This window comes from Anomaloglossus baeobatrachus, chromosome 2 (assembly GCF_048569485.1).
Source record: "Anomaloglossus baeobatrachus isolate aAnoBae1 chromosome 2, aAnoBae1.hap1, whole genome shotgun sequence".
Lineage (NCBI taxonomy): Eukaryota > Metazoa > Chordata > Amphibia > Anura > Aromobatidae > Anomaloglossus > Anomaloglossus baeobatrachus.
The window spans coordinates 764,543,951-764,570,320 of NC_134354.1; the positions used below are offsets into that span (position 1 = coordinate 764,543,951).

Genomic DNA, 26,370 nt, shown 5'->3' on the forward strand with positions numbered 1-26,370 from the left:
GAGAGTGAGCGAGGCACTCCGCTAACAGTCTGCACTGGATGAAAACCCAGAGTAGAAGGCTGTCCTGGACAAAAAAATCACTGCCAACCCCTAGAGGTGCAGGACCGCAATCACAGCTGCCCCGACCTTGAGAATACTCGAGGGGCCGTGGCTAACCCAAAGGGAAGAGCCACGAATTGGACCACTCTGATTGCAAAACGTAGCCAACGCTGGTGTGAAACTGCGATTGGCACATGCAGATAGGCATCTCTGATGTCGATGGATGCTAGGGAATCTCCTTGGGTCAATGATTGATCGCAGAGACTCTATGCGAAACTGCTGCACCTGAACATGCTTGAGAAGCTTGAGATCCAGGTCGGAAGGCACCGCCCTCCTCGGGTACTAGGAATAGATTTAAGCAGAAATCTCAGAACCGTTCCCAGTCGGGAACCGGTACAATTACTCCAGTGGCCTGCAAGAATGCCACAGCCTGTGAGAAGGCGGCGGCCTTGGAGCAGAGGGGAGTTGACAGAAAAAAAGAAGGGAATTTTGTTACTTACCGTAAATTCCTTTTCTTCTAGCTCCTATTGGGAGACCCAGACGATTGGGTGTATAGCACTGCCTCCGGAGGCCACACAAAGCAATTACACTAAAAAGTGTAAGGCCCCTCCCCTTCTGGCTATACATCCCCAGTGGGATCACTGGCTCACCAGTTTTAGTGCAAAAGCAAGAAGGAGGAAAGCCAATAACTGGTTTAAACAAATTCACTCCGACGTAACGTCGGAGAACTGAAAACCATTCAACATGAACAACATGTGTACCCGAAAAACAACCAAAAATCCGGAAGGACAACAGGGCGGGTGCTGGGTCTCCCAATAGGAGCTAGAAGAAAAGGAATTTACGGTAAGTAACAAAATTCCCTTCTTCTTCGGCGCTCCATTGGGAGACCCAGACGATTGGGACGTCCAAAAGCTGTCCCTGGGTGGGTAAAGAAATACCTCATGTTAGAGTTGCAAGACAGCCCTCCCCTACGGGGAGGCAACTGCCGCCTGCAGGACTCTTCTACCTAGGCTGGCGTCCGCCGAAGCATAGGTATGCACCTGATAATGTTTGGTGAAAGTGTGCAGACTCGACCAGGTAGCTGCCTGGCACACCTGTTGAGCCGTAGCCTGGTGTCGTAGTGCCCAGGACGCACCCACGGCTCTGGTAGAATGGGCCTTCAGCCCTGATGGAACCGGAAGCCCAGCAGAACGGTAGGCTTCAAGAATTGGTTCTTTGATCCATCGAGCCAGGGTGGCCTTGGAAGCCTGCGACCCTTTGCGCTTACCAGCGACAAGGACAAAGAGTGCATCTGAACGGCGCAGGGGCGCCGTGCGGGAAATGTAGATTCTGAGTGCTCTCACCAGATCTAACAAATGTAAATCCTTCTCATAGCGATGAACTGCATGAGGACAAAAAGAAGGCAAAGAGATATCCTGATTAAGATGAAAAGAGGATACCACCTTCGGGAGAAACTCCTGAATGGGTCGCAGCACTACCTTGTCCTGGTGGAAGACCAGGAAGGGAGCCTTGGATGACAGCGCTGCTAGCTCAGACACTCTCCGAAGAGATGTGATCGCTACCAAAAAAGCCACTTTCTGTAGTCTAGAAAGTGAAACCTCCCTCAGAGGCTCGAAGGGCGGCTTCTGGAGGGCAACCAGTACCCTGTTCAGATCCCATGTATCTAACGGCCGCTTGTACGGGGGTACGATATGACAAACCCCCTGCAGGAACGTGCGTACCTTAGAAAGTCGTGCTAGACGCTTCTGAAAAAAGACGGATAGCGCCGAGACTTGCCCTTTAAGGGAGCCGAGCGACAAACCTTTTTCTAACCCAGATTGCAGGAAAGAAAGAAAAGTAGGCAATGCAAATGGCCAGGGAGACACTCCCTGAGCAGAGCACCAGGATAAGAATATCCTCCACGTTCTGTGGTAGATCTTAGCGGACGTGGGCTTCCTAGCCTGTCTCATGGTGGCAACGACCCCTTGGGATAATCCTGAAGACGCTAGGATCCAGGACTCAATGGCCACACAGTCAGGTTCAGGGCCGCCGAATTCCGATGGAAAAACGGCCCTTGGGACAGCAAGTCTGGTCGGTCTGGTAGTGCCCACGGTTGGCCGACCGTGAGATGCCACAGATCCGGATACCACGCCCTCCGTGGCCAGTCTGGGGCGACGAGTATGACGCGGCTGCAGTCGGATCTGATCTTGCGTAGCACCCTGGGCAAGAGTGCCAGAGGTGGAAACACATAAGGGAGCCGGAACTGCGACCAATCTTGCACTAAGGCGTCTGCCGCCAGAGCTCTGTGATCGCGAGACCGTGCCATGAAGGTTGGGACCTTGTTGTTGTGCCGGGACGCCATTAAGTCGACGTCCGGCCTTCCCCAGCGGCGACAGATTTCCTGAAACACGTCCGGGTGAAGGGACCATTCCCCTGCGTCCATGCCCTGGCGACTGAGGAAGTCTGCTTCCCAGTTTTCTACGCCGGGGATGTGAACTGCGGGTATGGTGGAGGCCGTGGCTTCCACCCACATCAGAATCCGCCGGACTTCCTGGAAGGCTTGCCGACTGCGTGTCCCCCCTTGGTGGTTGATGTATGCCACCGCTGTGGAGTTGTCCGACTGAATTCGGATCTGCCTTCCTTCCAGCCACTGCTGGAAGGCTAGTAGGGCAAGATACACTGCTCTGATTTCCAGAACATTGATCTGAAGGGTGGACTCCTGCTGGGTCCACGTACCCTGAGCCCTGTGATGGAGAAAAACTGCTCCCCACCCTGACAGACTCGCGTCTGTCGTGACCACCGCCCAGGACGGTGGTAGGAAGGATCTTCCCTGTGATAATGAGGTGGGAAGAAGCCACCACTGCAGAGAGTCCTTGGCCGTCTGGGAAAGGGAGACTTTCCTGTCCAGGGATGTTGACTTCCCGTCCCATTGGCGGAGAATGTCCCATTGAAGTGGGCGCAGATGAAACTGCGCAAACGGAACCGCCTCCATTGCCGCCACCATCTTCCCGAGGAAGTGCATGAGGCGTCTTAAGGAGTGCGACTGACTTTGAAGGAGAGCCTGCACCCCCGTCTGTAGTGACCGCTGCTTGTCCAGCGGAAGCTTCACTATCGCTGAGAGAGTATGAAACTCCATGCCAAGATACGTCAGTGATTGGGTCGGTAACAGATTTGACTTTGAGAAGTTGATGATCCACCCGAACGTCTGGAGAGTCTCCAGTGCAACGTTCAGGCTGAGTTGGCATGCCTCCTGAGAGGGTGCCTTGACAAGTAGATCGTCCAAGTAAGGGATCACAGAATGTCCCTGAGAGTGCAAGACTGCTACCACTGCCGCCATGACCTTGGTGAACACCCGTGGGGCTGTCGCCAGACCAAATGGCAGAGCTACGAACTGAAGATGGTCGTCTCCTATCACGAAGCGTAGAAAGCGTTGGTGCTCTGTAGCAATCGGCACGTGGAGATAAGCATCTTTGATGTCTATTGATGCTAGGAAATCTCCTTGAGACATTGAGGCAATGACTGAGCGGAGGGATTCCATCCGGAACCGCCTGGCGTTCACATGCTTGTTGAGCAGTTTTAGGTCCAGAACAGGACGGAATGAGCCGTCCTTTTTTGGCACCACAAAGAGATTGGAGTAAAAACCTTGTCCTTGTTCCCGAAGAGGAACAGGGACCACCACTCCTTCTGCTCTTAGAGAATGCACCGCCTGCAGAAGAGCATCTGCTCGGTCGGGATGTGGGGAAGTTCTGAAGAACCGAGGCGAAGGACGAGAACTGAACTCTATCCTGTACCCGTGAGACAAAATGTCTGTTACCCACTGGTCTTTGACCTGTGGCAGCCAAATGTCGCAAAAGCGGGAGAGCCTGCCACCGACCGAGGATGCGGAGGGAGGCGGCCGAAAGTCATGAGGCAGCCGCCTTGGAAGCAGTACCTCCGGCTGCTTTCTTGGGGCGTGAGTGAGACCGCCAGGAATCAGAGCTCCTTTGCTCTTTCTGAGTCCCTTTGGACGAGGAGAATTGGGACTTGCCCGAGCCTCGAAAGGACCGAAACTTTGACTGCCACTTCCTCTGTTGAGGTTTGGTTGATCTGGGCTGGGGTAAGGAGGAGTCCTTACCTTTGGACTGTTTAATGATTTCCGCCAATTGCTCACCAAACAGTCTGTCTCCAGATAGTGGCAAGCTGGTTAAACATTTTTTAGAAGCAGAATCTGCTTTCCATTCTTTTAACCACAAGGCTCTGCGCAAAACTACAGAGTTGGCGGATGCCATTGAGGTACGGCTCGTAGATTCTAGTACCGCATTGATAGCGTAGGTCGCAAACGCAGTCATTTGCGTAGTTAAGGACGCCACTTGCGGCACTGCTGGACGTATGAGAGAGTCCACCTGTGCCAGACCAGCTGAAATAGCTTGGAGCGCCCACACGGCCGCGAATGCTGGAGCAAACGACGCGCCAATAGCTTCATAGACAGATTTCAACCAAAGGTCCATCTGTCTGTCATTGGCATCTTTAAGTGAAGCCCCATCTTCCACTGCAACTATGGATCTAGCTGCAAGCCTGGATATTGGAGGGTCCACTTTTGGACACTGGGTCCAGCGCTTGACCACGTCAGGGGGAAAGGGATAACGTGTATCCTTAAGACGTTTGGAAAAACGCTTGTCCGGATAAGCATGGTGTTTCTGGATTGATTCTCTGAAGTCAGAGTGGTCCAGAAAAGTACTCAATTTACGCTTGGGATACAGGAAATGGAATTTCTCCTGCTGGGCAGCTGCCTCCTCTGCTGAAGGGGCTGGTGGAGAAATATCCAACAGCCTATTGATGGCCGCTATAAGGTCGTTTACCATGGCGTCACCATCTGGCGTATCCAAATTGAGTGCGGTGTCAGGACCAGACTCCTGATCACCCACCTCTGTCTCATCATATAGAGACCCTTCTCGCTGAGACCCTGACCCGCGTGACGACGTGGAGGGTCTCTCCCAGCGAGCTCTCTTAGGCGGCCTGGGACTGTCATCAGAATCAGAGCCCTCAGCCTGTGATGCCTGGGACCCCCTCGAAGTACGGATTAGTTCCAACTGAGGGGGACCTGGGAACATAGCCACAGCAGAGTCCATGGTCTGAGCCACTGGCCTGGACTGCAAGGTCTCCAGGATTTTTGTCATAGTCACAGACATTTTATCAGCAAAGACTGCAAATTCTGTCCCCGTCACCGGGGCAGGGTTCACAGGTGCCTCTGCCTGGGCTACCACCACCATATGCTCTGGCTGACGAAGTGCCACTGGGACTGAACATTGCACACAATGAGGGTCGTTGGAGCCTGCTGGTAGATTAGCCCCACATGCTGTACAAGCAGAGTATACAGCCCGTGCCTTGGCACCCTTGCGTTTTGTGGATGACATGTTGCTGTCTCCTCAGAGCAATATAGGGGTATACAGCCAAGAAGCGACCGTACAGTGCAGTATATATATATATATATATATATATATATATATATATATATATATATATATATATATATATATATATATATATATATATATATATATATATATATATATATATATATATATATATATATATATATATATATATATATATCTGGTACAGGAAAAAGTACACCAATACACACTGTGGCACTAGTGGGGCCAGCACTAATGTGCTGCTTACCGCCCGCTAAACGCGGGTGTGTGGTCGCCAGAAATCCCTAGTCTGGGTCTCCCAGAGCCTGTGTCCGTCCTCCAGCCAGACTGCATGCAGGAATGGCTGCCGGCGTCCTGTGGAGGGGGGGGGGGGGCGGGCCCTGGGCGTGCTCAGACCAAAAGCGGGAAACCTGCGTCCCACTGTGCCTAGTGAGAGGGCTGGAGCATGTAAATAAGGCTCCAGCCCTCGGCGCTGACGATTGCACAGCGTCTGTCCCATTCCCTGATTGACAGGGAGGGGGCGGGAACGAAGCGGAGCTAGGCCGCAAAAGCCGGGGACTAAATTTATAAGCGCCGCCGCCGTAAAAGCGCGGTCGGCGCTAAGTCCCCGGCGCACTACAAGTCCCAGCCGCGCCGCCGCTCCGAGAGTGGCCGGCGCGGTAGTTCCCAGCACATGAATCCACACAGCTAAGCTGCTGTGATCCAAGCCCAGCGTGGAGCGCTACTGTCCCCGGCGCACTAACACACCCAGCAAGTCTGGCGTGTGCGTGCCTGTCTGTACGGGGACACAGAGTACCTGAAAGTTGCAGGGCCTTGTCCCTGAACGGTACCCCCGGCTCCTTATCCAGCAGGTTCAATGGGTCTGTGGACGGAGCCCGGCCTCAGGGCTTGGAGGCCGGTAAGATCCCACTTCCTCAGAGCCCCTCAGGGGGATGGGGAAGGAAAGCAGCATGTGGGCTCCAGCCTCTGTACCCGCAATGGGTACCTCAACCTTACAAACCACAAGTGGGGTAAGAAGGGAGCATGCTGGGGGCCCTAGTATGGGCCCTCTTTTCTTCCATCCGATATAGTCAGCAGCTACTGCTGACTAAACAGTGGAGCTATGCGTGGATGTCTGACCTCCTTCGCACAAAGCAGTAAACTGGTGAGCCAGTGATCCCACTGGGGGTGTATAGCCAGAAGGGGAGGGGCCTTACACTTTTTAGTGTAATTGCTTTGTGTGGCCTCCGGAGGCAGTGCTATACACCCAATCGTCTGGGTCTCCCAATGGAGCGCCGAAGAAAAATCTGTTTGGCGGGCTGGATAGAATTCTATCCTGTAGCCGTGGGAGATGGTATCTCGCACCCACTGATCGGAGACGTGTTAAAACCATACGTCGCCAAGTGGGAGAGCCTGCCACCGACCAAGGACGTTGCTGGCGTGGCCAGATAGCCAGGAGGAGGCTGACTTAGCGGCAGCATGTCCTGCGGTCTTCTCGCGCGCCATTTGGGTTTACGATCCTTGGCTGAGCCAGTGGGCGAGGCCGAGGGCTAAGAGAACGATCAGATGGAGGAACAAAAAGAACGAAACCTCGACTGATTCCTGCCCTGGACAGGTTTCCTGGTTTAGGTTTGAGGCATGGAAGAAACTCTTCCCGCCAGGAGCTTCCTTAATAATTTCATCCAGTTGTTCCCGAACAGTCTGGTCCCAGCAAAAGGGAGCCCTGCAAGGAACTTCTTTAGCAGCATCCGCCTTCCACTTCCGAAGCCACAGGAGCCTGCGGATAGCGAGAAAATTAGCCGAGGCCACCGCAGTGCGGTGAGAGCCTCCAGCATTGCAGACATGGTATAGGATGAAAAGACTGAAGTCTGGAAGCTAAGGCAACCATTTCGGGCAAAAAGTCCCTATGAGGGAATGCATCTCCTCTAGAGAAGCAGAGATGGCTTGAAAGCCACACTGCTGCAAATGGGGAGAACGAGGCCCCTGCCGCCTCCATACAGATTTGGCCAGAAGGACAAACTGGCGGACAGCAAAACCGTAAGTGAAGAGCCATCAGCCACTGAAACAACGTCCGGGCTGAGAGTCTAAACACCGGAGGGATCACCTTTGGTGAATGAGCCCACTCCTTGACCACCGCTGGTGGAAGAGGAAAACTGTCATCAGAACCACGCTTTGGGAAGCGTGTGCCAGAGCAGACCCTGGGCTTGGTCACAGTGGCCTGAAAACTGGAGTGGTTAAGGAACACACTCCTTATTCTCTTAGGCAAGGTAAACTGGTGTCCTGTTGCCAGAGAAGTTTGCTCCTCTGATACTGGCGGATTGAGGTCCAGTACAGAATTAATGTACAGAATTAATGTACAGGGGGATCCTTAGAGAGGTGCCGTCAGCCACTGATACAACTATCCGGGCTGAAATACTAGACACCGGAGGGACCACCCTTGGTGAATGAGCCCACTCCTTGACCACCTCTGGTGGAAGGAGGAAACAGTCATCAGAACCACGCTTTGGGAGTGTCTGTCAGGACAGGCTCTGGGCTTGTCACAGTGGGCTGAAAACTGGAGTGGGTACGGAACACACTCCTTGTTCTCTTAAGGTATACTGATGCCTTTCTGCCAGAGAGGGATACTCCCCTGATACAGGCGGATTGAGGTCCAGTACAAATATAATGGACGCAATCAAATCATTAGCATCTGCGTCACCTTCGGACATCAATGGTACATTAAGTAGCGTCCGAGCCCCCAGTAAAGACATCCTCCTCGTCCAGTGAGTCAGCTCGTGAATCAGAGCTGCGGGACGGGGAAGGACAGGGTACCCTGCGTCTCCATTTTAGGAGGACGGGGTCTGAAACCAGATGAAGAGACCTCTAAGAGCTTGCTGGGCGAGCCGTAGCAGCAGAAGCGCCCTGAGAAGGGGGCTAATGCATGCTCAGCACCCCCTGGAGCAGCTGGAGGACCACTGACGAGCCTCCAGGCTGAGGGACCACTGTGTTTATGTGCTCAGTACAGGCAGTACGAGTCTACATGCAGCATATTAAGAACAGCCTTGCAGCCTTGCTCTGATGTGAGACATGCTGCAGAAGTGGGGGCTCTGTGAGGGAATGCATCTCCAGAATGACCCCCAGCAGAGTATATAAACAGAGAATATAAGCAGCTGCACAACTGGAGGTTGTGGCTGCCAGACCGTTTAACATACATTTCCATGCCTCCAGTCCCCCAGCCCCGGCCCCAACTTGTCACAATGTGGTATCTCTGTGCCTATGCAGACACTGAGAACGCTGAGAAAATGGCGACCGGAGCGAGGCGAGGGGGCGGGGCCTACTCTGAGAGCGGGCAAATGAGGTATACAGGGGAGGGAATCTTTCCTCAGTGAGGAGTGTCCGCTCCCTGTGCTGAACAGCCGCTGGGCGGAGCCACACTGTCCCTCTGCATGACTGACATGCAGAGGGAGTGAAACTGAAACTAGGCCTCAGGCGAAGCCGGGGCCTAGATTTAAACATGCGGCCAGCGTGCAGGCACCATCGGCGCGGTTGTCCAGTGAAAACTGGAGAACTGGCCGGAAATGTTACCCCAGACATATAATACACTCCCCCCAATAAATAAAGTACAGGGAACCCTGGAAAGACCACTTTCTGTGGTAAAAACGTCTCATACTTAGCTTTTGAGACGCAGGTGCCAGGTCCCTGGGGGGGGTTAAACGCTCCGTCCGACAGGATCCTGAACAGGGCTGCGGATGGAGACCGGTCTCCTGCAAAGCAGTGAGAACCGTGATGGCTCCCACTTCAAGCCAGAGCCCGAGGGATGGTGAAGGAGCGCGGCATGTGAAGGCTCCAGCCTTGTAAAGTCAACCTTAACAGCACCGCCGACACAGTGGGGTGAGAAGGGACATGCCGGGAGTCCAGATGGGACCCGCTTTTCTTCCAAAACTTTGAAATCCAAAAAATCAAAAATCAAAAATCAGAGAATGCATGTGTGTGTGACCTCCTGAACACAAAGCATTGAAACTGGCTAGGACTGGCTACCAGGGGGTGTATATGCTAGGAGGGAGGAGCTACACGTTTGAGTGTAGTACTTTGTGTGTCCTCCGGAGGCAGAAGCTATACACCCATGGTTTGGGTCTCCCATAAGGAACGATGAAGAAATAGTGATTTTATCAAAATTACATTAAACAGCTCAGTAAGTGACACATCACTAGAATCAGATGCCGGAGCAAAAACCTGGTGACAGACTCTCTAATGATATTGTGCTCACCTATGTGCAACCGATCAATGATCGACATCTGCATCTTCAAACTGTCCGGCCTCTGTGGGTGCAGCCTCCACATCCATGCCATCTAGAATATATAAGAAGGAATTACAGGAAGGGTACAGGAACCTCAGCCGGCATCAGACATCCAAACCACAGGATATAGATTACGCTTCATGTCTAACCCCTTCACGACCGGCTGAGTTTTCGCTTTCCGTTTTTTTTTTTTTCGCCCTTCTTCCGAGATATGTAACTTTTATTTTTCAGTCAATAAGGTCATGTGAGGGCTCATTTTTTTGCGGAACGAGCTGTACTTTTAAATGAAACCATAGGTTTTACCATATAGTGTACTGGAAAAATCGGCAAAAAAAATTCCAAATGCGAAAAAAATTACAAAAAAAGCGCGAGAGCACTATTTTTGGGATATTCTATTCAGTGTTCACTATATGGTAAAACTCATGTGTGGGTGTGATGCCTCAGGTCAGTGCGAGTTCATAGACACCAAACATTTATGTTTACTTTTATATAAGGGGTTAAATAAAAAAAAAATCAAACGTTTGTCCGAAAAAAGTGGGACTTTTTACGCCATATTCCGTGACCCGTAGTGTTCTCATTTTATCTATGGCTCAGTGACTGCTTATTTTGTGTGTCTCAAGCTGCCATTTTTAAACTACCATCTTTGTGCAGATGCTACGTTTTGATCGCCTGTTATTGCATTTTGCGCAAACTTTGTGGCGACCAAAAAAAATGTAATTTTGGCATTTGGAATTTTTTTGCCACTACGCCATGTACCGATCAGATTAATTTAATATTTTCATAGATCGCGCGTTTCTGAACGCGGCAATACCAAATGTGTGTGTATATATTTTTTTTTAACCCTTTTATTAGTTTTTAATAACAAAAATAATCAATAATCATAAAACACAATACATTATGATTATGTTAAACTACAAAATTACAGATAATGCATCTCCTCGAATCCCAACCTCCCCCCACCCAGTGTATATATATATTTTTTTTAACCCTTAAATTTTCAATGGGGCAAAAGGGGGGTGGATTTGAACTTTTTTTTTTATTTTCCTAGTCCTCCTAGGGGTCTATATGGATCAACAATCCAATCGCTCTGCCATATCTGCTGATCACAGCTATACAGCTGTAAACAGCAGACATGCTCATTTTCTGTCTCAGCCAGCTCCGGGCCGGGTGAAACCGAAAGTAATTCATTTGAGCTACAGGAGTCATCACATGACCCTGTGCTATCATGACAACCACCGGACGTCACGTGATTACGTCCATGTGACTTCCGGTATCGGCCGGTGAGTAAATATTTACCGCAGATGCCGTTATAATGGCGCGGTCACAAATTGACAGCGCCATTTAAGGGGTTAAACGACACGGGCACATAACGATCCTGCTCGTGCCTGGCAGGCACACATCTTAGCTGTGAAAATCAGCTGAGATGTACGCCGATCGCGGCAAGCTGCCGGCAGCAGACCGCCGGCAGTAACACTGAGCGCTAGGACGTAATATTACTGCCCGCGGTCGTTAAGGGGTCTGGATGATAAGGGGGTTTTTAGTGTTACACTGCAGGTGCCTCATCACCTGCCGCTGGAAGTAATAGTCAGAAGAGGCCTGGTAAGGAGCTGCTCACAGTAATCCAACGCCCAAGCCCAAGGAGACCACAACTATTACACGTCTGCTACCGAGATTACCTTCATAATCCACAGTGGACCCTTCCATGCGGACCCCGGCCATGGTGTGCTGATTGGAGATGGAATTGGCCAGCATGCCTTCTAACCGCTCCAGAGTGGCCTGACCTTCAGTGGTGAGGTGGGACAAGCCTTCCTCATAGGTATAAAACGTGGGGAGGTCGCCGAGTCCTTGTTCTGGGGGGAACACAGAAAACAAGTCTATTACTGAACACTTTTTTTTTTTTTTTTATTCTTAAAAAAGATTATTTTGCATCCACAAAGTGCACATGCAGCTCGGTACACCGCTGGTTAGGCTCCTCTTTAGCACCAAATCCTGTATATTGAACCCCATGCAGTTTTCTTATGACTTTCCCGATACCTTCTGTAACTCCTGAGGAATATTATAAGTGACAAATCCTAATTAGAGCAGATCAGACAATCAGTGCAATAAGCCAATTCCGTAAGTGGATGAGACCTGCTCTGCTCCAGGATAATGCTGCCGATAAGAAAAAGACAGCAAGAGGTGATGTACCGGGGTATAAAGCCTGCAAACAAAACAGACTGAACCCACAGCCTCACCCAGCGTCCAGCCGAGCATGGTCATCGGAGCAAGGACATATAGGATCTGTGAATACAGCCTAAGGGTATGTTCACACGTTGTGTTTTTGTAGTATTTTTTTTCCCTGCAGAAACACACTTTACAGTATCAGCAAAGTAAATAGGATTTCAAAAATATTCACACCCTGCGTTTTTTCTTACCCTTGCAGCGCGTTAATTTGTTCAGGCCTTAAGCGCCATTTTTTTGCCCATTCAAATGAATCCTGTCAACACTCTATAGTAGAGGTCTCAAACACGCGGCCCCTGAGGCTGCTTCTTGCGGCCCGCAGACAGCTAGACCCCTGTGACTATTGCGGCCCGGTACACGAGGCGGCCGGCGCTGTCAGCGCTTTCCTACAGGTGAATTTGCAGCACCGCACAGAGACGCACATCTGTACACATCTTTGCTAATGGCAGCTGCCGTCAGCCAATCATAGGCCAGCAGCTAATGTGGGTCTGTTCTGATTGGCCGGCGTGGCTGCCTTTAGGAAAGAATAGATGTGAGGAGAGCAGTGCTGCAAAATCGTTTCCCAGAAGGAAAGCGCAGATGGTGGTGGCCCCGTGTATGTACCGGACAGCAATCGTCACGGGCTCTAGGTGCCTGCGGGCTGCAAGCAGGAAAACAGCAAGGGAACGGAGGAAAGGTGAGAATAATTTTATTTTTTTTTTTTGTATATGAACAACGTCATAACAGGGGATACAGGATGGAACATTACCACCGCACAGGGCACAATATGGGCACATTACTACAGGGCACAAAACCTACTATCCGGCCACCCCTAACCAGTGCTCACAAGCAGAAACGGTTGCAGTGGGCCCAGACATACATGAAGACTAGTTTTCAAACAGTCTTGTTTACTGATGAGTGTCGAGCAACCCTGGATGGTCCAGATGGATGGAGTGGTAGATGGTTGGTGGATGGCCACCATGTCCCAACAAGGCTGTGACCTCAGCAAGGAGGTGGAGGAGTCATGGAGACACATCTAGTAGGCCCCCTTTAGGGTTCCTGAAGGTGTGAAAATGACCTCTGCAAAGTATATAGAGTTTCTGACTGACAACTTTCTTCCATGGCACAAAAAAACGGATTTTTGTGTACTCACCGTAAAATCGTTTTCTCTTATGTAGGCTAAACCAGGTCGCAGCCTTACACACCTGTTCCACTGAAGCCTGATGCCGAATGGCCCACGAAGCGCCAACTGCTCGCGTGGAATGAGCCCGCAGCCCACTAGGAATGGGCTTGAGCTGCAAGCGGTAGACTTCCTGGATCGCAGAGCGAATCCAGCGAGCCAGCGTCGCCTTTGAAGCTGCCTGTCCCTTCTTAGGCCCCTCAGGAATGACGAACAAAGTACGTTTTCCTAAAGGGGGCTGTCCTGGATATGTAATATCTGAGAGCTCTGACGAGGTCTAACGAATGCAGAGACCTTTCCACCCTATGAACTGGGTGTGGACAAAATGAAGGCAGAACAATGTCCTCGTTCAAATTAAACGGGGTAGGAACCTTTGGAAGAAAATCCGGAAGGAGGCGCAGAACCACCTTGTCCTGGGGAAAGAACAGAAAAGGCTCGCGGCAAGAGAGTGTTGCCAGCTCCGAAACACGTCTGAAGGACGTAATTGCCACCAGGAATGTTACCTTCCAGGACAGAAGAGCAAGGGAGGATTCCTTGAGAGGTTCAAAGGGAGACCTCTGGAGACCGTCCAGAACGAGTTTGAGGTCCCATGGTTCCAGCAGCCGTTTGTACGGGGGAACTAGATGGGAAACGCCCTGGAGCAAGGTCTTGACTTGCAGTTTTTGAGCCAGGCGGCATTGGTAGAAGATTGAGAGCGCTGAGACCTGCCCTTTAAAAGGGAGCTGAGGGCCAACCCCGCTTGCAAACCAGACTGTAGAAAGTCGAGAATTCTAGGGATGGCCAGAGGAATAGGCTGGACGTTAGTTTCCCTGCACCATGAGAGGAAAATTTTCCACGTACGGTGGTAAATGCGGGATGAAGCAGGCTTTCGGGCGCTGATCATGGTGGAGATCCCGCTCTTGTTAATACCCAGGTCTCAAATGGCCATGCCGTCAGCTTCAGGGCTCTGGAGTTCTGATGGGAAATGGGCCCTTGGGTCAGCAAGTCTGGGATGTCTGGAAGGCGCCACGGTACGTCTGCGAGCATTTGTACTAATTCGGCATACCAGGCGCGCCTGGGCCACTCCGGTGCTATCAGTATCACCGGGACTCCCTCTGCCTTGATCTTCCTGATTACCCGCGGCAGCAGGGGTAGAGGTGGAAATATGTAAGGCAGGCGGAAGTGGTGGCAGGAGCAGACTAGAGCATCTGCGCCGATGGACTGCGGGTCGCGTGACCTGGCTATGAACGCGGGTACCTTTGCGTTCAACCTTGAGGCCATTAGATCCGCGTCTGGTGTGCCCCAGCGAGTGCAGATGTGTAGAAACACATCTGGGTTGAGAGACCATTCTCCGGCGGCCAGGCCTTGGCGACTTAGAAAGTCTGATGTCCAGTTCTCTACCCCCGGTATGTGTACCACTGATATCACTGACCCCATCGACTCGGCCAAGCTGAGGATCTTGTGGGCCTCGAGATAAGCCGCTTGCTGCAGGTGCCCCCCTGCCGATTGATATAGGCTACAGCTGTCGCATTGTCCGATTGGACTTGAATCTGACGACCCGCTAGCAGAGGGCGTTCCTGAGCGCGAGGAAGATCGCGCAGATTTCCAGGATGTTTATGGGTAGGGAAGACTCCTGGGGCGTCCAACGTCCTTGAGCAGTGTGGTGCCGGTACACTGCTCCCCAGCCTAGGAGGCTGGCGTCCGTGGTCAGGACCAGCCAGTTCACTGGGAGAAAAGATCTCCCCTTCGATAGGGATGAGGACCGAAGCCACCAGCAGAGTGCGTACCTGACTGAAGGCGTCAGGTGAAGATGTCTGTCCAGGGAGAAGGGGCTCTTGTCCCAGGCCGCTAGAAGGACTAGCTGCAGTGGGCGGAGGTGCAGTTGAGCAAAAGGTACTGCCTCCATAGCCGCCACCATCCTGCAGAGCACCTTCAGGCTGAATCGAATGGAGCGAGATGGAGGACGTAGAAGGCAGCGTACCGCTTGTCGAAGAGCGATCGCCTTGTCTTGAGGGAGATAGATTAAGCCCCGACGGGTGTCCAGGGACATGCCCAGGAAGGTGATGGATCGTGCTGGGACCGGGGATGATTTGTCTAAAATCAGTAGCCACCCTAAGCGGGATAAGGGTGTCCACGGTGATCTGTACGCTGGTTGAGCAGTCGCGGAAGGAGGGGCCTTGATGAGGAAGTCGTCCAAGTAAGGGAGAACGACTACTCCCCTGGCGTGAAGGACGCTCATGGCGGCCGCCATGACTTTGGAGAAGACCCTTGGTGCGGTGGCAAGGCCGAAGGGTAGGTCTACGAATTGAAAATGGGAGTCCTGAACTGCGAAGCGGAGGAACTTTTGGTGAGCTGGGGCGATGGGTATGTGCAGGTACGCGTCCTTGATGTCTATGGAGGCGAGGAATTCCCCTTCGACCATGGATGCAATAATGGACCTTAGGGACTCCATTCTGAATCTCCGTACATGCACGTTTGTTCAGGTGTTTGAGGTCCAGAATGGGTCGAAGTTACCCATCCTTTTTGGGGACCATAAAGAGGTTGGAATAAAAACCCCTGAACTTCTCGTCGTCCGGGACGGGTATTATCACCCCTGCCTTTTGGAGCGAGTGGATTACTGAGAAAAAGGCCTCGCGTAGTTTTCGAGTCTTTGGGGGGTTGAGAGAAGGAACCGACTCGGGGGTCGGGTCCGAAATTCTATGTGGTAACCGGAAGACACAAGGTCTTGCACCAATTTGTCGTCTGAGGCGGCAGCCCAGATGTGTTGAAAAGAGCGACAGTCTACCTCCTACAATGAGTGTGTCTTCCGGGGCGCCAAAGGAGTCATGAGGGGGGAAAACGTTGTGGACGAGTCTCCCTAGTCCTGGACTGTTTCGGTCTAGGCTGCCATGACGAAGTGGGTTTCGGGAAGAGCTGAGAAGGTCGATCCCTGCGTAGACCGCGGCTAGTGGCGAGGGCAGAGCGGGATGTCGACCAACCAAATGAGTTCTGAAAGGAGCGGAACGAGGACTGTGGACGTCTGGTGAAGGTCGTCCTGGGCTTCAGCTGGGGAAGGGAGGTACTTTTTCCTCCCGTGGCGTCAGAAATGAGCTTGTCCAGACGTTCGCCAAACAATCGGTCTGGAAAAAAGGGAAGGCCTGTAAGATACTTCTTGGAAGCAGAGTCCGCTCGCCATTGACTGAGCCAGAGAGCTCTACAGATAGCTATGGAATTTGAGGCGGCAAAAGCTGCGCAGATAGCAGCATCAATGGAGGCCTGCATGAGGTACTACGCCGCAGCGGTAATTTGAGCTGTTACCTCTGTGAAGGTATGAGTGAACTGGGATTCCTCAAGCGAAGTGTTAAGGGATTCTGCCCAGACAGAGATCGCCTTTGCGACCCACACAGAGGCAAAGGAGGGCGAGAGGGAGGAACCCGCAGCCTCAAAAGCAGAGCGGGCGAGGAGCTCCACCTGTCTGTCTGTCGGGTCCTTGATGGAGGAACCATCGGATAAAGACAGGAGCGTTTTTGTGGCAAGGCGGAAGACCGGGATGGGGGGGGGGGTGACCGAGGACGGATCGGCCCAGCCCTTAGGGGCAGGTGGGGCAAAAGGGTACCGGGACTCCATGAGTTTACGGTTACCGAAGCGCCTGTCAGGCTTCTCCCTTTGCTTTGTGAGAATATCCTGAAACTCTGGGTGATCAGCAAAACCTTTTGGGGTTTCCTTGCCCTCTTAAAGGAGACCACATGGTCAGTGGTAGTGGATGGGGGATCCTCCACATGCAGAGCTTGGTTGATTGCTGCTATAAGGGAGTCTATTGCAGTTTGATCATCTGGGGAGGATGAAACCAAGGAATCCTCCTGGTACAAACAGCATTCTCCCTCCTCCAGCTCTTCAGAAGCCGTGGAGCGTGTGGGAGAGCCTGCCCTGTGTGCTCCCGAGGGAGAGCCCGCTGGAGACACCCGGCCGTGTGCCCTTTGCCTTATCCTTGCAACCGGTGAAGCATGTGCCCGGATTACCTCAGAAGGATCCTCCATAGGGGTATCCTCAGGCTGCGTTCCGTCCAGGGACCCAGAAGGGTGTGGAGGACGACATTGCATAGCTAGCACCAGGTTCTGTGAGTTTTTCCATGGATTGGGACAGAAACTGTGCCCATTCCGGTGGGCTGGGAGCCCTAGGCTGTGGGCTGACTGTTGCGGCGGTGGTGGCAGGGGAGGTCTTGGGGAGCTATAGGGATACAGACTCACTGTGTTTACGTGGTAACTCAGCGTGGCAGGCAGTGCAGGCTGAATAATAGACTATGTGGGCTTTAGCACTCTTAGTGCCCTTAGAATTCTGCATGTTCCTAATAGGAGTATGCCAGGAGGGGGAGCAATGCTCAGCAGAGCTGCAAGTGAAGCAAGCACCTTACCCGAATCAGCCGATGGACCTGTCCTCAGGAAGGATTAAGCTCTATGGAGATCTTCGCACGCATTCCTGAGGGGGGCAGGGCTTATCGCGCCCACGGGGGGGGCGGGGCTTAGCGCTAAAAGAGCGTGAAGATGAAGTCAGTGTGCCCCCCCCCCCACTGTGGGTAGTAAAAAGCAGCGGGAAGGGAGCGTCTGATAGTTTTCCTCCCTCTCCCTCCAGTCAGCACACAGCTTGTCACTGGTGGTTATCAGCCGGCTTTTCTGCTAGAGCAAATAAACAGAGCAAATAAACAGTGTGAGTTCCTGAGCTCTGTGCACTCCCCCTGCCACCAGGAAATTATCTGTGCAGATTCTCTGCAAACAGGAGTGACTTCCTCCTCCTCCAGCCAGCAAGCTAGAGAAAGGTTAACCCTGTGTGTTCAGGATCCTTCTCTCCTCCTTGCACTCAGCAAGGGACTTTCTCATAATAAATACTGAAGATGTCCTGGGGCCTTCCCTGCAGCGTCTTTTCTCCCTTTGTCTGGCAAACCAGTCAGGGGGGGATCTCACCTTAAACACTGCTTTCCAGGCAGTGAAAATAGCAGATTCAGCTTGCTGTGTCCAGTCACGCCGGTGCCATATTCAACTCAGAGCCTGCAAAGAGGGGCTGAGGAATTGGGCTATAGGGGCATAGGTCTCTACCCTGGGCTTTGGAAAATCGGTGTCTGTGGAACCCGTCGTCCAGCCCAGGATCCAGTGTCGCAGGAGGGGGGTACGTGGAGGCGACACTCCACGTTCCCGCCCGTTGATGGTAGTGGGAGATCGGTCCCAAAAGGAAACCGTCGCCCTCAAAAAATAAATCTTGAAAGGAAGTGCCCCCTACAGACACTAAGCTAAAACTGAGGCTGGTGTATACTGCAGAGGAGGAGCTATGCTTTTGCATCTACTTAGTGTCCTCCTATGGATAGGCAGCATAACACCCATGGTCCTGTGTCCCCCAATGAGGCGTCAGAGAAAGCAGAAACGTGCATCAGGAGCAAAATCATCTTCATGCAGGACAATGCACCATCTCATGCTGCAAAGAATACCTCTGTGTCATTGGCTGCTATGCGCATAAAAAGGAGATAAACTCATGGTGTGGCCACTATCTTCCCCTGACCTCAACCCTATAGAGAACCTTTGGAGTATCATCAAGCAAAAGATCTGAGGGTGGGAAGCAGTTCACATCAAAACAGCAGCTCTGGGAGGCTATTCTGACATCATGGAAAGAAATTCAAGCAGAAACTCTCCAAAAACTCTCAAGTTCAATGGATGCAAGAATTGTGAAGGCGATATCAAAGAAGGGCTTTTATGTTACCAAGTAACTTGACCCGTTAGGATGTTTTGGATTTAAATAGCTTTTTATTTCAGTGAATGTGACCTCCTAATGCCACAAATGAGCATTTTCAGTTCTTGAAAACATAAAATGTTTAGAAATTCTACTGTGCCTAATAATTTGGAACAATGCATTTTGGAGGGTTTTTTTAATTTTGAAGATTATACTATGATCATTGGGAGGTTTCCTCAATAAAATTCGATGTATACTCTAACGCAGAAGTCAGGAACCTTTTTGGCTAAGAGAGCCGTAAACGCCACATATTTTGAAATATAATTCCGCGAGAGCCGTACAATATGTTTAAAGGGCCATTGACAGATCAATCGCTCCAATGTTCACTTAGTACAGCAAGGAATGCTCCTCCCTGCTGTATAAAGCCACAACTGGACTGAAACAATGGTAATTAGCAGTAAAAAAATCAAATAAATAACTTACATTGTGAACTTGCGATGCATGACATCAGTCCAGCAGTCTGGCTTCTTCTTTTTCCTGCGCATGACTGGAAGCTGGCATTCTTCCCACCTGATGTTGAGAGAATGCCAGCTTTGAGGCATTCGCAGAAGAAAGAAGCTGGAATATTGGACATGTCACACAACGCATTGTCAGTTATGTCAATTATCATTCTATTTTATTATTTTACAGCGAATTATTGTTTAGGTCCAGCGGTGGCTTAGTGCAGCAGAGAGGAACACTCCTTTGTGTACTAAGTGACCGCTGGAGCAATTGTATTTGTCAGTGGCCCTGACACCCTGCTTCCCATACAGCCTGCACCCCCCATATCACACACACACACTGCTCCCCATACAGCCTGCACCCCCCATATCCCACACACTACACCCCCATATGTCGCATACCCTGCTCCCCATACAGCCTGCACCCCCATATCACACACACTACACCCCCATATCTCACACACCCTGCTTCCCATACAGCCTACACCCCCATATCTCTCACACCCTGCTTCCCATACAGCCTGCACCCCCCATATCACACACACACACACACACACTGCTCCCCATACGGCCTGCACCCCCCATATCCCACACACACACACACACTGCTTCCCATACAGCCTGCACCCCCCAGATCTCACACACTACACCCCCATATGTCACATACCCTGCTTCCCATACAGCCTGCACCCCCCATATCACACACAATACACCCCGATATCTCACACACCCTGCTCACATATCTCACCCTGCCTGTACCCCAACTTACCCCTCTCAAACACTCTGCACCCCTTCACATGCTTCTGTCACAGTCTGCAGCCCTCATATGCCCCTCACCCTGCAGCCCCCCTCACCCTCATGTCCCCTCTTTTCTTATTACCAGTCATGTGTCCAAATCTCCTTCAGGATTCAGTATCTTGCTTTCTGCCCGGCATCCTGTGTCTCCTCCCACACAGTCACATGGGCGTGACATCATCGCAGGTCCTGCAGGATGGAGATTCCGTCTGCTGTGCAGGTCAGGAGCACTCCTGCAGCTCAGACACGGCTGGTGGCCTCTCCAGGTCAGGTGCCCCTCTACTGACACTGGGCTCCCCTGACTCACAGTTCGGCCACTACACAGCAGCACTACACAGACGCAGAGCGGCTGCCGGGCCCCTATGTGTACTTGTGCCGCTGTGTAGTGGCCGGCCTGTGAGTCAGGGGAGCCCAGTGTCAGTAGAGGTGCGGCTCACTCGTTCCCCCACTGATCCGGTCTCCTCGGCGCATCGTCCATTGCTGTCTCTCGCTGACCTCTCAGCAGGCGCGCAGTGATGACGTCACCGCGCTCGCTGCAGAGCTGTCAGAAGAACGCCGACAGTCACAGCGGGGAGAATGATGAGAGGGAGCGCGCCGCTCACTCTCTCATCATTGCTCTCAATTGTATCGGCACCTGCGATGCCGATGCAATTGAAAGCTCGATCCTCGGCGGGGGGCGGCGACAGCGCGGCCACCGGGCCCCCCTGAGTAGCGGTGCACCACTCCTGCCACCGCGAGTGGGCCCCCCCGGCAGCTGACCGGGTTTGCCGGGTGCTGGCGCCGGCCCTGATCCTTCCCATAGACAGGTAGGAGCCCTGTCTGCGAGCCAGATACGGCCATCAAAAGAGCCATATCTGGCTCGCGAGCCATAGGTTCCCGACCCCTGCTCTAACGTGTGATGACTATATAGACTGACTGTCATTTGCACCGACCATTTAGGAAAATGAGAGAAAAATATCATTTGCATAATAATTTGGAACATGGTGTACAGCGTTTACCAATCAGATTAATTATTTTTATAATCGTACTTTTCTAAATGTGGAGATAACACATATGTATGTGTATATTATCATCAATATTTATAACTTTTTTTTTGCATTTTCACTGTTTTCAATAGTCCTCTAAGGGGACTTGAACCTGCGATCGACGGATTGTTTATACTGTATACAGTAGTATCACATTACTGTATGTAATACTGTATAAAAATAGCGAGAAGGCACTCCACAACAGAAAATTTGAATAAAAAGTGATCAAAGAATATGTATGACAAAACGACGTCAGTATAAAAAGAGGAAAGACAAAAGATGAAAACATTCTGGACTTGAGATGTCCAGAGCCAATCAGAAAGGAGCTATAGCAATGAAGTTAAACGGGACGCTGTCAGCACAGAATGACTGTGCAAACCAAGCACAGGCTCTTGTGCGTCATGGTGCAGCCAAACATTTACGTGCACCTTCCCACCATCTTCACCCACTACCTTCTTTGATTGACGGTTCTGTCTTTATAAAGCCAGAGAAGGGCACAGATAGATGGAAAACAAGCAGATGGAAAGCTGCACTTCAGTTTTTGGCAGTGCCACGATGCTTATGCGCATGGTTTGCACAGTCATTCTGTGCCGAGTCCGTTAAGATCCTCCACACACACCTGCTGGTCACACAGGCATTTTGGCAGCTGTTTGCCGGCATCGGCTCTGCTCACCACCGATAGGGAGGACAGCACCAGAAAACCCCAGTGATAACTATACCACACTGGATTTACGAGATAAGGGCCGCTCTTTCTAGCGATTCTCTACGGCATAGGGTGGTTCAATAATGGCAGAAAGAGCCGCAGAGTTTAACATGTGATACCACATAAGAGGGGGGGGGAATAATTGACTTTGCCAAAATGTGACGTGTGAGGTGCAGGGGTGCGGAACAAAGCAGCACAACTACAATGTGTGACCCAGGTCTATATATACTGATCCTCTCTGGGACGCTAGTGCTGCCCAACCTTGTGTGGTGGTACTTTTCCCATGCCCCCTTTTTTTATTTGCAAAGACACGCTACGGTCATGCGCTGCTCACCCTCCCTTGGCTTGGACCCGGGCACACTTTCGGGATGAATGTGCGGATGATATTTATCGTCCTCGTATTCATGCTCGGTGTGCTCGGCGGGTGCCGCCTCGGGGGGCGAGACATCATGACGCTGTGCGCGCCAATTTGCTTATCGGCTCCTTCACTCACTATATATTTCCTGCACTGAGCACCCTTAGCCACGCCTCCTCACGAAGCCATTCGGTGAAACGTGCGTCGAGACCCTGCCCCCACGCCTGTTCTGCCGTGCCTCTGTCCTGCTGCTACCATGACTCAAGGTATTGTGCTATGGTTATAGTTCTGACGCTTTTGGGAAAGTGTCTTGGGCTAATATTGATCCCTTTACACTGTCACTCATACTCTCCCTCTTTAATAATAATTAATAATTTTATTCATTTATGCAGTGCTATTAATTCCACAGCGCTTTACATACATTGGCAACACTGTCCCCATTGGGGCTCACAATCTAGAGTCCCTATCTGTATGTTTTTGGAGTGTGGGAGGAAACCCACGCAAACATGGGGAGAACATACAAACTCCTAAGAGATGGTGTCCTTGGTGGGATTTGAACCCAGGAGCCCAGCGCTGCAAGACTGCAGTGCTAACCACTGAGCCATCTTACATTATATGTCTATATATCCACACATACCATGTTAGCAGGCTCTACTGCCATCTACTGGCTATTTCCAGGTACTTTTGTGGGTTTTGTTTCTGGGCAAGGATTTTTTCTATTCTTTCCTTGCGAACACAGTGCACCTGTTCACCTTTTTTGTATTTATTCAAGATCTTGGTATTTTGCTATATACTTCTTGTGGTCCTTGTGCTTTGTGTATCCCTCATTTTTACCATTTTACACTGTTATAAAGGGATCACAAAATTTAGGTGGTCTATATGTACTCTGTGGTTAACTTTATCTCCTCTGTGAAGATTTCCGTTTGCGGTCAGTGAAGGTAAACATGATTACATTTAGAGACCGGAAACATGAACAGACCCAATACTTTGCACAGCTGATGCTTTGTTAGTTGTATCCCATCTAGACAGTTCTGTAAACGGCCTCCAGATTCATCTAATGCGATAAGAGGAGGAGGTCGCTGATGTAATGAGCTCTCACAGGATTTTCTACACTGGCAATACAGGTTTTCCAAGGAACAAATGTAATGTGAAGTCTTTCTAATTGTTTAACAGGAAGACAGGAGCACGAGGCGTGTCAGAAGGCGGCAGACTGTTAATATCAGAATATGGGGCGCTCACCGTGTGCCTCCACATCATACTCTTCTCCTTCAAAGTCGTCGTCTGAATCCTCATCTTCTGGGTCGGGGTGCAGGGCCTGACACTCACACATGGCAGAGAACATTTCCCCCACTGAAATCAGGACACAAGAGTGAATACACATGCAAGAAAACATCACATGATCCAAATCCACCAATCAGATGCATACAGTCAGACTTATTCTCAGGCACAAAGCGAACTTCAGTGATTGGCTCATCATCGTCATCGTCGTCGTCATCCTCCTCCCCATTATCTTCTCCCTCATCATTCATCTTTGCTTCTGTTCCATCACCATCTATATGAAACACCCAAGATAATAAAAAAAAAAAAAAAAATATGCTTAAAAAGTTTACTAAATACTGTATTATACCTCCAGAGCTGCAGTCACTATTCTGCTGGTACAGTCACTGTGTACATGCATTACATTACTGATCCTGAGTTACCTCCTGTATTATACTCCAAAGCTGCACTCACTATTCTGCTGGTACAGTCACTGTGTACATGCATTACATTACTGATCCTGACTTACCTCTTGTATTATACTCCAGAGCTGCACTCACTATTCTGCTGGTGCAGTCACTGTGTACATGCATTACATTACTGATCCTGAGTTACCTCCTGTATTATACTCCAAAGCTGCACTCACTATTCTGCTGGTACAGTCACTGTGTACATGCATTACATTACTGATCCTGAGTTACCTCCTGTATTATACTCCAGAGCTGTACTCACTATTCTGCTGGTGCAGTCACTGTGTACATACATTACATTACTTATCCTGTACTGATCCTGAGTTACCTCCTGTATTATACTCCAGAGCTGCACTCACTATTCTGTTGGTGGAGTAACTGTGTATATACATTACTTATCCTGTACTAATCCTGAGTTACAGCCAGTATTATGCTCCAGAGCTGCACTCACTATTCTGCTGGTGCTGTCACTGTGTGCACACATTACGTATCCTGCATAATACCCCAGAGCTGTGCTCGCTGTTCTGCTGGTGCAGTCACTGTTACGTATTACATATACTTCAGAGCTGCACTCACTATTACGCTGGTGAGGTTACTGTGTACGCACATATCCTGCATTATACCCCAGAGCTGCGCTCGCTGTTCTGCTGGTGCAGTTACTGTGTGCACACATTACGTATCCTGCATAATACCCCAGAACTGTGCTCGCTGTTCTGCTGGTGCAGTCACTGTTACGCATTACATATACTTCAGAGATGCACTCACTATTACGCTGGTGCAGTTACTGTGTACGCACATATCCTGCATTATACCCCAGGGCTGCGCTCACTGTTCTGCACCCCACTTTCTCTACACTCCCTCGCTCACCAGCGGTCTTGCTGTTCACCATCACGTAGAGGTGCTCCTCCGGGTAGGCGGCGGTGTCTCTGGAGATGGCGTGCAGACTGATGGACGGATATTCCAAGGAGAAGCCAAGGCCGGAGCCGTTCAGCCAGGATAACCGACTACAGGAAAAAAAAGTGCCTCAGAACCTGATAAAAGTTGTCAGGGAGGTGGAAACTCCTCACTTTTCCTATCTGCTCCTGGGAAAGCTGGGTGACACCATGAAGCCAGATAACCGGTCACCCAGCTTTCCCAGGAGCATAGAAGGGACGGCCAGACAATGCCCATAATGGCAGGCTCCCTCTCACCTTTCGGCGATGTACAGGGTCCCGGTGCCCAGCCGATGCCCGCTCCACACCGCCTCCGTCCCGGGCTGCAGCCGCTTCACCCCCTCAGCGGGCGGCGGGAAATTGCTCAGCACTCCCAGCATGACTGACCGAGCGCCGCCGTGAGCCGAGCACCACGTGACCACGTCCAGACTCCTGCTCCCAGCAGGCATCGCGCGACTACACCAGGTGCGACAGGCAGTGACGCAGAAAGTAAGTGCCGAACCAACCATGTGACTTCCGGTCTGTCTCCGGAAACCATAGTAACGCTCTATGTCGACCCAAATGGGGGGCTAAGGATAAGAGACACGGTTACAGTTAGTCCGGTAGGAGTTGTAGTCCCTTAATAGACGCGTAAACATATATTGTAACAGCATGGTCCCGGAATAGTCACATTCACACCGAGTTGCAAGTTAATGTAGCCTAAACCGCTTTTATTCACCAGAGCTGAGGGTTTGTTGCAGTGTATCAGTGTAGACTTGGCTTTTCCGTCTGTTTTCTGTATTCCCACGCTACAGCCTGGTACACGGTAACCACAAATGTATGGGTGGAAACACATCTATGCGAGTAAAATCGGTCCGACTGGGCTGAAAAAAACTCGGCTGATTTTAGTTCACGTTAGGTGCGAGTGCAACGCAAGTGCGATGCTTTTTCTGAATAAATTAATGATTTTACTAGCGTGTGTAATGCGTATTTTTTACTATGTCATCTGCCATTCAGCGCTGCTACATGGCCGGTGACAGCAGACAGACAGCCATGCAGCAGAGCTGAACGGCAGATGACAGCAGACACAGACAGCCATGTAGCAGAGCTGAACGGCAGATGACAGCAGACACAGACAGAGCCGCACTGTCAGAATGAACTCGGGTGAACTTCACCCGACTTCATTGTCATGCTGCGGCTCTGTCTGTGTGGCATGCCCTGATTAGCGGTCACCAGTGAAGGACTCACTGGTGACCGCTAATCTCCTGAGTGACTGAAGTTAGCAGCCCTCTCTCATATACTCACCGATCCACGGCGCTGCACGGCATTCACATTGCTCCGGCGGCTTTTACTATTTTGAAAAAGCCGGCCGCTCATTAAACAATCTTGTATTCCCTGCTTTCCCCGCCCACAGGCGCCTATGATTGGTTGCAGTGAGACACGCCTCCACGCTGAGTGACAGGTGTCTCACTGCAACCAATCACAGCAGCCAGTGGGCGGGTCTATACTGTGCAGTGAAATAAATAAATAATTAAAAATAATGGCGTGCGGTCCCCCCCAATTTTAATACCAGCCAGATAAAGCCATACGGCTGAAGGCTGGTATTCTCAGGATG

General features: G+C 51.0%; 1 protein-coding gene across 1 annotated transcript in view; it reads right to left on the minus strand.

The window, feature by feature from the left end:
• Positions 1-25,247, minus strand: part of CLNS1A (chloride nucleotide-sensitive channel 1A) — a 43,506-nt gene extending 18,259 nt beyond the window's left edge. The window contains exons 1-6 of the mRNA XM_075334693.1: positions 25,035-25,247; positions 24,712-24,848; positions 23,544-23,669; positions 23,357-23,467; positions 11,364-11,537; positions 9,658-9,739 (exon numbers count right to left, since the gene is read on the minus strand). Of these exons, the coding sequence (XP_075190808.1) occupies positions 9,672-9,739; positions 11,364-11,537; positions 23,357-23,467; positions 23,544-23,669; positions 24,712-24,848; positions 25,035-25,225 (807 nt within the window). The 5' untranslated portion in view covers positions 25,226-25,247 and the 3' untranslated portion in view covers positions 9,658-9,671. The remainder of the gene's footprint in view (positions 1-9,657; positions 9,740-11,363; positions 11,538-23,356; positions 23,468-23,543; positions 23,670-24,711; positions 24,849-25,034) is intronic.
• Positions 25,248-26,370: the final 1,123 nt, after the last annotated feature.